We start from the raw sequence: 13,930 nt of genomic DNA, 5'->3' as shown, positions 1-13,930 counted from the left end.
GATTCAGTCTGAATGTCAGATGAGAAGTTCATCTGTGGATGTGTAAAACGATCTGTCATAGTGTTCTGATATAGAGATTAATGACGTGCTGTGACAAATAATAGGAAATGCCATAGAAATGTGATGTTAAAGTGTTCTGATAATAACTACTGTCTCCTGCTGACCAAACTCTTTCATACAGAGGGGCTTCCCCCATCAGACGTGCATATCAATTGATAGCAAATATATAGATAAATTAATATATAATAAATAGGTATGAGCATGTGGCCTCAGACGTGTGTGAATGTGTGAACTAACTTAAAAATGTTAAAAAATAACCCAACTCTGGGCACCTTCTCAACTGTTGGGTTATTTTAACCCAATGCATTGGGTTAAACTTCAGTAAGGTTAAAATAACCCAACAGTTGAGTTAAATTATTTATTTTATTATTTATTTATTTAGCACTGCTTCAGCTGTGACAGACCATCACTAAAGTCCCTTTAAGACCTTTGCTATCACGAATACCGTAAAACAGGCCTAATGCTAGATAGTGATTTCAGACTAGGCCTACTTAGTTTATTGTAGTAGGTAACTTACTGGTAGTACATCTCTAAATGGTTTCACTAGTGTAATGTTTTAATTAATTACTTTATTACTGCTAGCGAGCTAACGGGATAGCTAGGATTAATTTCCTTAGGACTAAAGGGAACTTCGTTTTTAAAAACTATAAAATTCAATTTTAGAATAATTATATTCAACATCTCAGTACACAATACTTAATGTTATAAAAACGATATGACTTACCTTTCATAATCAGGATGTAGCAGCAGCTTCTGTGATGACTGTCTGTCACTGGACCATTAAAATATGAACCGTCGCTGCGGAAAGTTTGGGAACCGTAGGCTATTTAACCCAACAGTCGGGTTATTTCTAGAAATTACCCAACGATTTTAAAAATGACCCAATATTTTTGGAAAATAACCCAACATATTGACCCAATATGTGCAACCCAGCGGTTGGGTTAAACAAATAACCCATCGTTTTTTACTGTGTATGCTTATATCCTGTCAAACTGGACCTAGAAGATGAGCAGACCAGTGATGTTCGGACACTTCAGTCCCTGCAAATAATAAAATGATGATAAACTGTTCAAAACGAACACTTGTGTGAACCTGAGGGGAACTGACGGCATCCACTATTCAGAATCAAATGAAGTTAGTTCTGAGAAGAAGAAGAAAAACATTTGTTTGAAAGATATTTTGTGAATTTAAAACAATGAGGTTATGAAATATAGCGCGAGAGTTCAGTCTAGGCCACTCACTCCCTCCCTGGTTTATCTGAGGACAGTGGAAACCTCCTAAATCTAGACTCGTATCTCTGAGCGCTATCTGTGGAAACTGGCTGGCACGGAGGACTGGATCCATAAATACTGGACTGGTTTAAAAATAGCTCTCCGAGATGCGAATCGCCGATCTCAGCAGTTATTTGGTTAAAGGAAGAGCTATTTTTGGAAGTGAGTTTCATAACTGAGTTTCACCGGAGAATGTTTCACACAATCAGAGCAGCGCTGGGTCATTACACTGAGACTGTAGGAGTTCTGCAACCACTTCCGGTTCTTTCAGATCATCAGTGTTTTCATCTCACAGAAACAGGGGAACATCCCAGTCCAGAGTTACAAAAGCTTTCTATTTCAGATAAACGCTGTTCTTTTGATCTTCCTATTCAAAACAATCCTGAAACAAAAATGTAAATAACCGTTTTCAACACTGATAATAATCATAAATGTTTCTTGATCATCAAATCATCATATTAGAGTGATTTCTGAAGGATCATGTGACACTGAAGACTGGAGTAATGATGCTGAACATTCAGCTTTGATCACAGGAATAAATTACACTTTACTAGATATTCACATAGAAAACAGATGATTTACATTAGAATAATATTTCACAATATTTACTGGATTTTTTTAAATATTTTTTTATTTAAAAAAAATGCAGCCTTGGAGATCAGAAGAGACTTCTTTTAAAAACATTAAAATCTTACCGACCCCAAACTTTTGAACAGCAGTGTGTATCTATATCTATATCTATATCTATATCTATATCTATATCTATATCTATATCTATATCTCTATAAGAGCTGCAGATGATGCAGTTTTTTAACAGCTGTAGCAGAAATACTGTGAGCAGAAACATAGATTTTGCTAAAACGCAGCAGAAAACGAGAATGCAGTAAATAATTGTCCTCTGAGTGTTTGACCTAACCAGGTTTGTGACGCATGGCACCTTTACACGGTTAGTTTTTTCCAGTCTATGGTTTTTCCCCATTTATATCCCATTATTAATCAGCATATTAAAAGCATATTACAATGTTATAATTTTTTTAAATTATTTTATAGATGGCAAGGGAAGACAAAATACTTTTACTAATTTGTTTTGATGAGAGTTTTGATTATAGATTATGTACATTGTTTGTTTTTAGTAGTTTATTACTTTGACCTTGATTTCTGTGAACATATAAAAAACGGTCCGTACTGTTCTTAACATGTAAACCCATGTGTTTTCTCAGTCCAAGGCCAATGTGTTTATGGAAGCTTGTTTAAAAAGGTAATTCTGACTTTTTCTCTCACAATTCCGAGTTTACATCTTTACTTCTTTTTACCTCAGAATTGCGTGATATAAAGTCGCAATTGCGTGTTATAAAGTCAGAATTGCGAGATGTAAACTCACAATTGTGAGATAAAAAGTCGCAATTACCTTTTAAAATGTTTTATTCTGTGGTGTAAACAAGCTTCAATAAATATGTACCATACAAGTACACTGTAAAAAAGTAGATCTATTGTTGGTTTAACCTAAAAAAGTAAGTGACCTGGTTGCCTTAAAATTTTGAGTTCATTGAAATAAAAAATTTGAGTTGATACAACAAAGGAGATTGGTTTAATAAAAAGAAACTCAAAATATTGTGTTAGGCCTATATCTGAACCACATTAATTAGTAAATTTGACAAAAGATAAAAAGTTGTGATAACAAGTCATGAAAATATTGTATTGTATAAATATTGTGTAAGTGTCTAAATGTAAAATAATAAAAATAGCCTGATGAAACCCCAGGGGCCATGAAGCCGGTTCAGGAGGATATCCAGGTGTGTTTCAGCTTAGTTTGCTCCAACCCTGAGTTTTAGGCACTATGAAAGTGGATTGGCTTTTAGCGTGTTCATCGCCATAGTAACTCGCGCTCCACGGCTAACCTGGTCCGGGTCAGGTGATGTTCCAGGTGAGAGGGCTCAAAGCTGTGAGCAAAGCATCACATGTCTGATGAGTCACTCCACCTGTTTCCACTCCAAATTAAAGATCACTACAGCAAATGATTTTTATACACAAAATTATTTAGAATAATTGTACAATTGTAATTTAGAATAATAATTTTGTATGATATAGATATTATTTATGTAATTATTATACCCTTAATCGATCACGCATGTACAATTTTAGTTTATCAATTATTATTACGCACAGTTTAAATGAATAAACATATAAAGGTAATATAAATACACTTTAGAATCAATATATAAAGCTATAAAATATAGTTCTCTCTATACCTTTATCAACTGTATAAACTAACTTCATAACTTTTACTTGCACTGATATAGCAAGACTTTTCTTTTAGTTGTCCTCTTTCATAGACAGCTATTTTCTGCTTGCTGTGTAAATCTGATTAAATTCTTAATATTCTTCAGTCTCGTGATATTCTGCAGAAGAGAGAAGTGAATCTTCACTCATGAGAAATGAATCTCAGTTTCACTCTTTCTCAGCCTGTGATTGGCTGTCCACTGCTGATGTCACTCCTGAACTCCTAAACTCAGGATCAAAGCCGGAGAGAGTGGATGATCAGCATCACGGTCTCTGCAAACCGGTTGGATTGGTTTGGTTTTGACAACTCGAAACTAATCCTGTAACCCTGAGTTTGTTCAGCTACCATCATGGTACAGGCCCCTGGTCTAACCTTTTTATATTCATATCCAGTTGGGAGAAATATTTACTTTTTTTTTTGTGTGGTAAATATTGGTAAAAATTATCTGATGACTATATTGAGTGTTTAGGATTTTTTCTTTTACAACGGCTGCCTCGAAGGAAATGAATAATTGTTCCAATTTCAAAAAAAATTACACTGTAAAAAAAGTATTGTTGGTTTGACTTAAAGTAAGTTATCCTGGTTGCCTTCACATTTTGAGTTAATACAACAAATGAGATTGGTTTAATCAATAGAAACTCAAAATATTGTGCTATCTGAACCACATTAATTACATTAAGTTGATGTGACAAAAGATACAAAATTGTGATAACAAATCATGGATATATATATAATTTATTTTATTTTTTGACAGTGTATTGTCTGGACCTCCACTGGGAAGGAAATATAGAGACCGGAGCTCTGGGAACTTTAATCGAATAATAAACCCTTCACAAACTATAGTGGACAGAGAGGAGCCTGGTATGGAATATCAATATCCTACGAATTTATAAATAAGTAGATATTTGTTTAAATAACCACATTTTCTGCCAAAATGCATTAGTTAATAGTTGTTGCTACTGTAAAATCCTAATGGTGGCACAAAAAAAAACATTAGCTACCACAATTTCATCTTTTCGATCTAGGCTGCATTATTTCCCACCATTTAAAACTCGAAGTGTTGTAGTAAGATATGAGAACAATAAGGCATATCGCATGTGCTGAGGAATGTGTGAGTGTGTGTGTCCAGTGATTGCTCGGGTGACCTGTCACTCACAGCGCGCGCATAAAAAAACTGAGGAAAAAAGAAAAAACATAGTTACAAGATGGCGACCAGCAACTGCCCGAAGACTGGAAAACAATAGAGACAGCGCAGCAGGGCAGAGTTTATTCCCTCGCCGGTCGCTTTCTCGGGTTCGTGTCGAGCTCAACCGGAGCACAGGAGTCGGTTGTGTGAACTTCAAGACTTTTAACGCGCTTTTGAAAGAAAGTGAGTTTATAATGCTTTGTTCGAGGGCTAGTTAGCATTCCGGCTAAGCTACATCCGTAGCTGTAATGTAACTGTGAGGATCAGCTGTTAGCCGCGCTGCTACTTTAAAAGTTACTTTTACTGCTAAAACTCGCTTGTAACTCTCCAAATCTGTGTTCTAGGGCTGAATGGATGTAATGTACACGGTTTAAAACAGCACTTTCTAACCTTTCGTCGATGGGGTTTTATCTCAAGTGCGTCTTTTGTCAAACTAAAACTGTGAGGCGAAAAAAACGTTTATTTTTAAGTTGTTGATTTTTTTGTTGTTGTTGTTCTTGCTCGATTTAACAACGTGTAGTGAACAAATAAGCCTAAACGTGAGGTAAATATTATTGTAAAGGGTTTAATAGAAACTCCTCAAAGTAAAACTTATGAGTCCTTTCAAACTTTCCTCTAAATTACATTCACGTCTAAACAAATGCAACTTCTATAATGAATAATTTATCAGTGTTTGTGAACTCTTTCATTCATAAAACCGCGGTTTTAACTTCATTCTGTCTTGTGTCAGGACCCTAGACTTGAATATACTATAGTAATCAGTGTAACGTTAGTTAAAAGCAAACTTTACACGCGTTTTTTCTGAATATCAGCGCTCTCGTCTAAACTATGCGCCCAGTCTTTTGTTGTGTAAGGAGGAGATAGTGCAGATAATGGAGTCAGTGGAGTGTGTTTTGTAAAGAGACGCTCGCGAACACGAACGGCACGATCAGTGTGAGAGTTGCTGCCAGTATCCAGACGCGTTGTGACGCGGATGATGGCGGATTATGTGGTGCCGCGGCACAACGCGGTGATGGAGCGGCTGCGGCGGCGCATCGAGCTCTTCCGCCGGCATCACACGGGCTGCGAGAGCCGCTACCAGAGCCACGCGGTGGAGCGGCAGGAGATGGAGCGGCAGCAGACCTACGCGTTGCACCAGCGGTGTCTGCAGACCAAGGCCAAGCGGTCGAGCAAGCACCGGCAGCCCGCGGCAGCGAGCGCGGAGCCCGCGGGGCACAGAGGCACCAGCGCCGGGGGAGGCGCGGAGGAGCCCGGGGAGCAGAGCAGGAACAACACGCTGATCGCGGTGAGTGTGTGTGTGGAAGGGCTTGTGAGGTTCCTGTGGGTCACATGACTAGGTTCAAATCTCATATGTGACCCTGGACCACAAAACCAGTCAATTTTTTTAAATTGATATTTATATATCATCTAAAAGCTGCATAAATGAGCTTTCCATTGATGTATGGTTTGTTATGATAGGACAATATTTGGTCGAGATACAACTATTGACCATCTGGAATCTGAGGATGCAAAAAAATCGAAACATTGAGAAAATCTCCTTTAAAGTTGTGCATTTATGTTGGCGATTGTGCTGCATTCACTCACAGAAATACATGTTTTATATATTTACGGTAGGAAATTTTCTAAATATCTTCATGGAAAATTATCTTTACTTAATATCCTCATGATTTTTGATAATTTTGACCCATACAATGTATTGTTGGCTATTGCCACAAATATACCCGTGCGACTCGAGACTGGTTTCGTGGTCCAGGGTCACGTATGGCTTGATTTAGACACTAACTTCTTGAGCTTTACTACATCTAGGAGGATGTGTTGATCAGTGGCATCAGTCTTACTTCTTAGCATTAAATTAGACCAATCTCAGTTTCTGTGTCACTGACTTAAAACAGTTGTGAACTAACTAAAAAATGTGATGACTAACTCGTAAGACTAGTCTTAGCAGTTTCAGCATCTGGCATCAGGTGCAGAGCATCTGCAGGTGTGGGTGTGTGTGTGTGTGTGTGTGTTGGCACTGGCAGCAACAGGCGCTGAGGTCATGTGACCCTGACACCAGCACGCGCCCTGCACATGTCACATGATCAGCTCTGTGCACAGAGTGTGTGTGACACAGATGTTGTGAGAGATCAGGGAATGATCCCCTCATGGCTCGGTTTGTTTGTTTGTTCACTTTCCGAACTCTCTCAAAGCATCACCTTCTGTTGGGCAGATTCACTTCTAGTCCAGAAATAGTCAAGTGTGAATGTCATTGCGTTAGATAAATTATATAACTAAGAAATATTTAGCTATTTTTTTTTAATTGTTACAATTAAACAACTAATAAAAAATAGTAGTAAGGAAAAAATGCACAATACTCAACTGCGTTTATTTAAATAATATAATATGCCGATAAATCATAAAACACATGTTGATTTCGTGGTGACTTTATAAACAGGGGTCCTCCTTCCCACGCTGTTCTCTGTAAAGTTATTGCAACGGCTATTGATTGAAGCGGTGGCACTGAGAGCAGTGTGTAATGATGAAAGCTGCTGAAACTGATGGCTTGTAGTTTAGCAGTACTAACTCACTGCGCACCGTAGGCCATGAGCAACACTGCAGAGAGAGGTCATGAGTGGAGATTTATAACATTACACTGAGACTGTGCAGCTAGAAACCAGCAAACACAGCTGATCAGAGCACGGTGATGAATGAGTCCATCTATAACATCTATAACATCTGCTAGCAGGTTCATTCCCCCTGAGCATCTGTTGAAGCAGCACGAGGACCGTCTTCAGGCTTGCGGTGCTGTTGTGTACTGGTGCATTTCTAACGTCAGCTGACTTCAGTGTCGAGGGTTATGTTACTCCAGAGATGAGCACAATTCAACTACAGCCCAAGCCAATCGCTTTTCTTTCTTTAGAAGTTTTAGTCAGGTGTGTAGCTAGCTGTGGAAGCTTGTTTCCACCGCAGAATAAAACATTTTAAAAGATAATTGTGATTTATTTTTTATTTATTTTTATCTCACAATTGTTTGCATCTCGCAATTTTGACTTCTTTTCTCAGAATTGTGATATAAACTCGCAATTGCGAGTTATAAAAGTCCAATTCTGAGTAAAAAAGACTGACTTCTTTTCTCAGAATTGTGACTTTGTCACGCAAAACGTGAGATGATTTTTTTTTTTTAATTCTGTGTGGGAAACGAGCTTCCAGAGCTAAGCTGATCTCGCTAGCAGTTTAGCTATCTTGCCCATTACTACTCTTGATCTGGGGTCAGCTGTTTTCTTTAAAATCTTACATTTCTCAAATTTAAAAAGATGGCCATCGGTGCATCATCATCATCATCATCATCATTATTATTATTATTATTATTATTATTATTATTATTATATTCTAAATATGTGCCCTCATAATAGAGTTGCACGATTATCGTCAAAAGATTGTGATCTTGCTTCAAACACACACTCGATGTTATTCCACAGCGATTCGGCTCTTATGTCTATTAAGCCTTTGATCACAGGAACACTCAGATCTGTGTTCTGATCCAGAGATTGTCATGTATAGATATAAACCGCTTCATAAACAGTCTTTTCAACCTCACCGCATCATTATTTCTCTCTTACAATAGTTCAGATTATCACAGAAGCACTGGGATAAAAGTTATTAGTTCAGATATAAACACTGATGTCTTCGGTAGCGTAAATAGAGTAAATCACCTTATGAAAGTAACTTGAGGCTTTAAATAAAGATTGCATCAATTACACCATTACACCAGTAGGTGGAGACATGTGATAAATGTATTTGTCATTGAATCATCATCATCATCATTCAAGAGATTCGTTCGAAAACACTGATTCATCCAGTAATGAAACAAGTGAAGACTTTATGAGTGAGTCATTGAATCATTCACTCAAAGAGATAAAAAAATCGTAATTGTTATTTTTAATTTATCCAGAATTGTGCCGTTCTACCTCGTGACCTTTAAACATTAACGTGTCCCTTCCGCTCGCTATACTTCATCTCTGATGGACAATACAGTTGCAGAATGGCCGGACGAGTGTCAGTCCAGCAATTAGCATACAACACTTTCTACAAGCCAATCAATTCTCGACAGACAAAATCCGAGCCTCTCTTCCCCTCTTCACAGATAATCATCACAGTAGGAAAGAAGAGGCAAATGGCATTTCCACTTCACGCTGACTCTATAGCACCCATTGTGTTGAGAACGCAGACCGCGTGTGTGCACATCTAACACAATAGCATGATGTTTAATAGTTTGCATGGCTAGAAGTAGAAGTGTTGGTGTTCTGGTGAAGTTGACGGAGCGGTGGCTGAAACACACTGAGCTGCGAGGGTTCATGAACCGCTCATTTGATTCGGGTCAGTAATAAACTAAGCCTGAACCCATAAAACGAACACTTGTACATGACACATCTAAACATCTGAGCTCATTTAATATCAAGCAGGGATTGACTAGTCCTACCGCACTTCAGCACTCCGTCTAGATCTGATCCGTCCATCAATCATTCATTCACTGCAGGTTTCACTGTGGGAATGTTTCGGCATGCTGGGGTGTAGTCGTTCTGAGGCTGTGGCCGTCCTGCCAAACCTCCTGTGTGTGTTCTCGCTCACCAGCAGTTACAGGAGCCGCTCGGCGGATCTCAAGAGGGGAACTGGCTTGTGTTTCTTTTAACTACATTTTCTAGACTAGAGGAATAAATATGGAAATGGAAAGCTTGATTCTTATTGATCAGCCTTTTAACTTTAGGTTTTCTTTTGTGTCATATATATATATATAGGACAGTAAAAGTGGTTTATCCACAAATGAAAATGTGTATTTACTCCCCATTGTCATTCCAGACTACATGGAGCTCATCAGATATGGTCAGGTGTGTGTGTGAGCCAATGCGGTCTGTACGATAGAGCACATCAAATATGGTCAACGGCAGCTCAATCAATATTTATATATGATTTAAAAAAAAGCCTAAATTAGGTCTGTTCATCATATACAGCGATCGTTTATCTTCAGAAGACTGATTAAACAGCTCAACTCGTATGGATTAGTTTTTGATGTCTTTATGAACTTTTTGAAGCATCAAAGTTTTGGATGAATGGACTGGTTTCATTTAAAAAAAAACTTTGTGTTTTAAAGATGAACAAAAGTCTTATGGAATGACACAAGGGTGAGTTAAATGATGGCAGTATTTTCATTTTTGTGTGAAACTATAATTGAGGCTGTTGACGTGACCCGCTAGTGCCAGCAGTGCGACATTACATCCAGAACCAGTGGGTCGTGACCCAAAAGTGGGTCGCAAGACCGTTTTGAGTGGGTCGTGGAGTGTGTGGTCAAAGAAACAACAACATAAAAACATAATTCTAAATGTTTTTCTGATGCGAGACATTATTTTATTCTGAAAGTCGTTTGTGAAAGCTGTTGATTCTTCTGTCACCCAGAAACTCCTCATGTGTGCCGCTCCCAGTAGAAGAGCTCCCGGTAGAAGAGCTCCCGGTGTAAGAGCTCCCGGTAGAAGAGCTCCCGGTGTAAGAGCTCCCGGTAGAAGAGCTCCCGGTAGAAGAGCTCCCGGTGTAAGAGCTCCCGGTAGAAGAGCTCCCGGTGTAAGAGCTCCCGGTAGAAGAGCTCCCGGTAGAAGAGCTCCCGGTAGAAGAGCTCCCGGTGTAAGAGCTCCCGGTGTAAGAGCTCCCAGTAGAAGAGCTCCCGGTGGAAGAGCTCCCGGTGGAAGAGCTCCCGGTGGAAGAGCTCCCAGTGGAAGAGCTCCCAGTGGAAGAGCTCCCAGTGGAAGAGCTCCCGGTGGAAGAGCTCCCGGTAGAAGAGCTCCCGGTGTAAGAGCTCCCAGTAGAAGAGCTCCCGGTGTAAGAGCTCCCAGTAGAAGAGCTCCCGGTGGAAGAGCTCCCGGTAGAAGAGCTCCCGGTGGAAGAGCTCCCGGTGGAAGAGCTCCCGGTGGAAGAGATCCCGGTGGAAGAACAATAATGGCTAGTTCTGTGGCTGGGATTTATTGTAAACTACTAACATCAGTCGCTATAGTTGTTGGAATGATTTGTCGCGAAAGGAAAAAACATGTTTTAGTCGCATAACATCGGTTAATGGAAACGCCATTTCGCAAAAAAATTTTATCGACATTTAGAAAATATCGCAAAAGTATTGTGCAAAATCTGTAATAGAAACGCAGCTACTGTTAACTGAGACTGTACCGTTATTGTAAAATGTGCTCTAAAATCATGTTTGCGCTGTTGCAACCGTAGTTGATACCAATAACCAATAATTCTTTAAATTTGAAAGCCGATAACCGATATATTGACCGATAAATCTTAATCCTTTTTTTTTTTTTGAGAGAGAGAGAGAGAGAGCCTGATTACAAAAACAAGTCTCATCATTAAAAGCCATGTCCCAAACACACAATTATATATATATATATATATATATATATATATATATATATATATATATATATATATATATATATATATATATGTGTATATATGTATATGTATGTTCTCATTATTTTATGTAGTCTATATGACAGACTTGCGCTGAACCGTATTTTCCTTTTTTGAAGTGATTCAAATCATATTTCAAGCAATTAAAACCCATCATGTTGAACAGTGCGCATCTGAAGTGTCTCAGCTGAAGGAAATAATCCATTATTTATCAGCTTTAATATATCGGCCAAATATTCCGATAACATATTAAAAATGAACATATATCGGCCGATACCGATATGGTGGCCGATATATCGTGCATCCCTACTAAATGATTAAATCTGATTAATCGGACATTGATTTAATTATTCACATCCCTAACCAGAGTCCTGTAGTGACTGGAGACCGGGCTCTTTTGGGCTAGTGAACAACTACCCAGAACACTCATGTTTTCTTCACGACTATAACTGCAGCAGTGTGTGACTGTACGGTGTGTGTTATGCTGAGGTCAGCTCAGGGCTGGCAGAAGTGTCTCTTTCTCTCGTCCAGCCAGGTTGTGCTCGCGTCTGGGGCAGTCAGACTAGTGTCGAGCTTGTTGGCATGAAGGCTGTGGAAGTTAGCATGGCAGTAGTTTTGGGATGGCTGTGCTGGTGTGATCAGTGTTTAGGATGACTCAGGTCTGCTCACACACACCCTTCCCCCTGCTCACACACACCACTGACTCACTATTGTTCCCCAAGGCCTCTGGACAGCTGTGTGTGCTTTCACTAGCTGTGTTTCCACTGTCGGGCCTAAAGCGAGCTGCTAGTGTGTGCCAGGGCCAGTCGTGTTTCCACTGTCACTCCCGGGGCTTGATCGGGCCTCGGGGCCAACGGCCAGGGTTCTTGCCCGCCCAATACCTTGGTCCAAAGCGGGCCAGCTCGGGCTAGAGGAGTGATCATGAACAGAGGAGTTTATCTGAGTCTGGAGACGCAGTGCCGGATGATTCTGTCAGCTAACATCAGCATTAAAGACTTTTAACATCATTTTAGCTCAAAACTCCTTCTGTTTGTGATCCGAATAAGTAAAGTGTGTCATCTTTCTTTTGTGAAATAACGGTAAACGACTTTATTTCTGTGTGATTAATGTGCAGTTTTGACACAAATTAATTAATTATGATCAGTGTACCACTTATTAGTGTAAACCTGTGGTAAAACATCGATGCTTGGGTTTTAAATCTTTAAGTAAGCAACACAAATGCCAGCAAACGGTCGCTTTTGTCATGTTTGTTTTGCGATCTCGCTGTTTCCAGTGAATTCTTTCTGATTAGTTTTCTGATAAAACTTCCATTTGTTGGTGAATGATGGGTGTGTGTGACGTTGTTCCAGAGAGGCGTGTTACGAGTGTGTTTTAGTGAAGCTCTGGAGCTTCTGGCCCGACAGTGTGTTTTGGGCTCCGTGCTCCAGACCCGAGGCTATTAGCCCGACACGACCCGTTTAAAGCCCTGCTGACACTGGCCCGACAGTGGAAACACAGTGTGTTTTGGGCTCGGTGCTCCAGACCCGAGGCTATTAGCCCGACACGACCCGTTTAAAGCCCTGCTGACACTGGCCCGACAGTGGAAACACAGTGTGTTTTGGGCTCGGTGCTCCAGACCCGAGGCTATTAGCCCGGCACGACCCGTTTAAAGCCCTGCTGACACTGGCCCGACAGTGGAAACACAGTGTGTTTTGGGCTCGGTGCTCCAGACCCGAGGCTATTAGCCCGACACGACCCGTTTAAAGCCCTGCTCGCACTGGCCCGACAGTGGAAACACAGTGTGTTTTGGGCTCGGTGCTCCAGACCCGAGGCTATTAGCCCGACACGACCCGTTTAAAGCCCTGCTCGCACTGGCCCGACAGTGGAAACACAGTGTGTTTTGGGCTCGGTGCTCCAGACCCGAGGCTATTAGCCCGGCACGACCCGTTTAAAGCCCTGCTGACACTGGCCCGACAGTGGAAACACAGTGTGTTTTGGGCTCGGTGCTCCAGACCCGAGGCTATTAGCCCGACACGACCCGTTTAAAGCCCTGCTCGCACTGGCCCGACAGTGGAAACACAGTGTGTTTTGGGCTCGGTGCTCCAGACCCGAGGCTATTAGCCCGGCACGACCCGTTTAAAGCCCTGCTGACACTGGCCCGACAGTGGAAACACAGTGTGTTTTGGGCTCGGTGCTCCAGACCCGAGGCTATTAGCCCGACACGACCCGTTTAAAGCCCTGCTGACACTGGCCCGACAGTGGAAACACAGTGTGTTTTGGGCTCGGTGCTCCAGACCCAAGGCTATTAGCCCGACACGACCCGTTTAAAGCCCTGCTCGCGCTGGCCCGACAGTGGAAACACAGTGTGTTTTGGGCTCGGTGCTCCAGACCCAAGGCTATTAGCCCGACACGACCCGTTTAAAGCCCTGCTGACACTGGCCCGACAGTGGAAACACAGTGTGTTTTGGGCTCGGTGCTCCAGACCCAAGGCTATTAGCCCGACACGACCCGTTTAAAGCCCTGCTCGCGCTGGCCCGACAGTGGAAACACAGTGTGTTTTGGGCTCGGTGCTCCAGACCCGAGGCTATTAGCCCGGCACGACCCGTTTAAAGCCCTGCTGACACTGGCCCGACAGTGGAAACACAGTGTGTTTTGGGCTCGGTGCTCCAGACCCGAGGCTATTAGCCCGACACGACCCGTTTAAAGCCCTGCTGACACTGG

The 13,930-nt window shown here is 41.1% G+C and overlaps 1 protein-coding gene across 1 annotated transcript in view; it reads left to right on the top strand.

Moving 5' to 3' along the window:
• Positions 1-4,805: 4,805 nt before the first annotated feature.
• The window catches only part of maml1 (mastermind-like transcriptional coactivator 1), a 37,150-nt gene continuing 28,025 nt past the window's right edge, over positions 4,806-13,930 (top strand). Inside the window, exon 1 of the mRNA XM_084132659.1 lies at positions 4,806-6,083. Within this exon, the coding sequence (XP_083988785.1) occupies positions 5,772-6,083 (312 nt within the window). The 5' untranslated portion in view covers positions 4,806-5,771. The remainder of the gene's footprint in view (positions 6,084-13,930) is intronic.

The sequence above is a fragment of the Abramis brama genome (genome assembly GCF_963993115.1).
Source record: "Abramis brama genome assembly, chromosome: 13".
Classification (NCBI taxonomy): Eukaryota; Metazoa; Chordata; class Actinopteri; order Cypriniformes; family Leuciscidae; genus Abramis; species Abramis brama.
The sequence above is the reverse complement of the archived record's forward strand: the minus strand, read 5'-3'. Positions and strand labels throughout refer to the sequence as shown.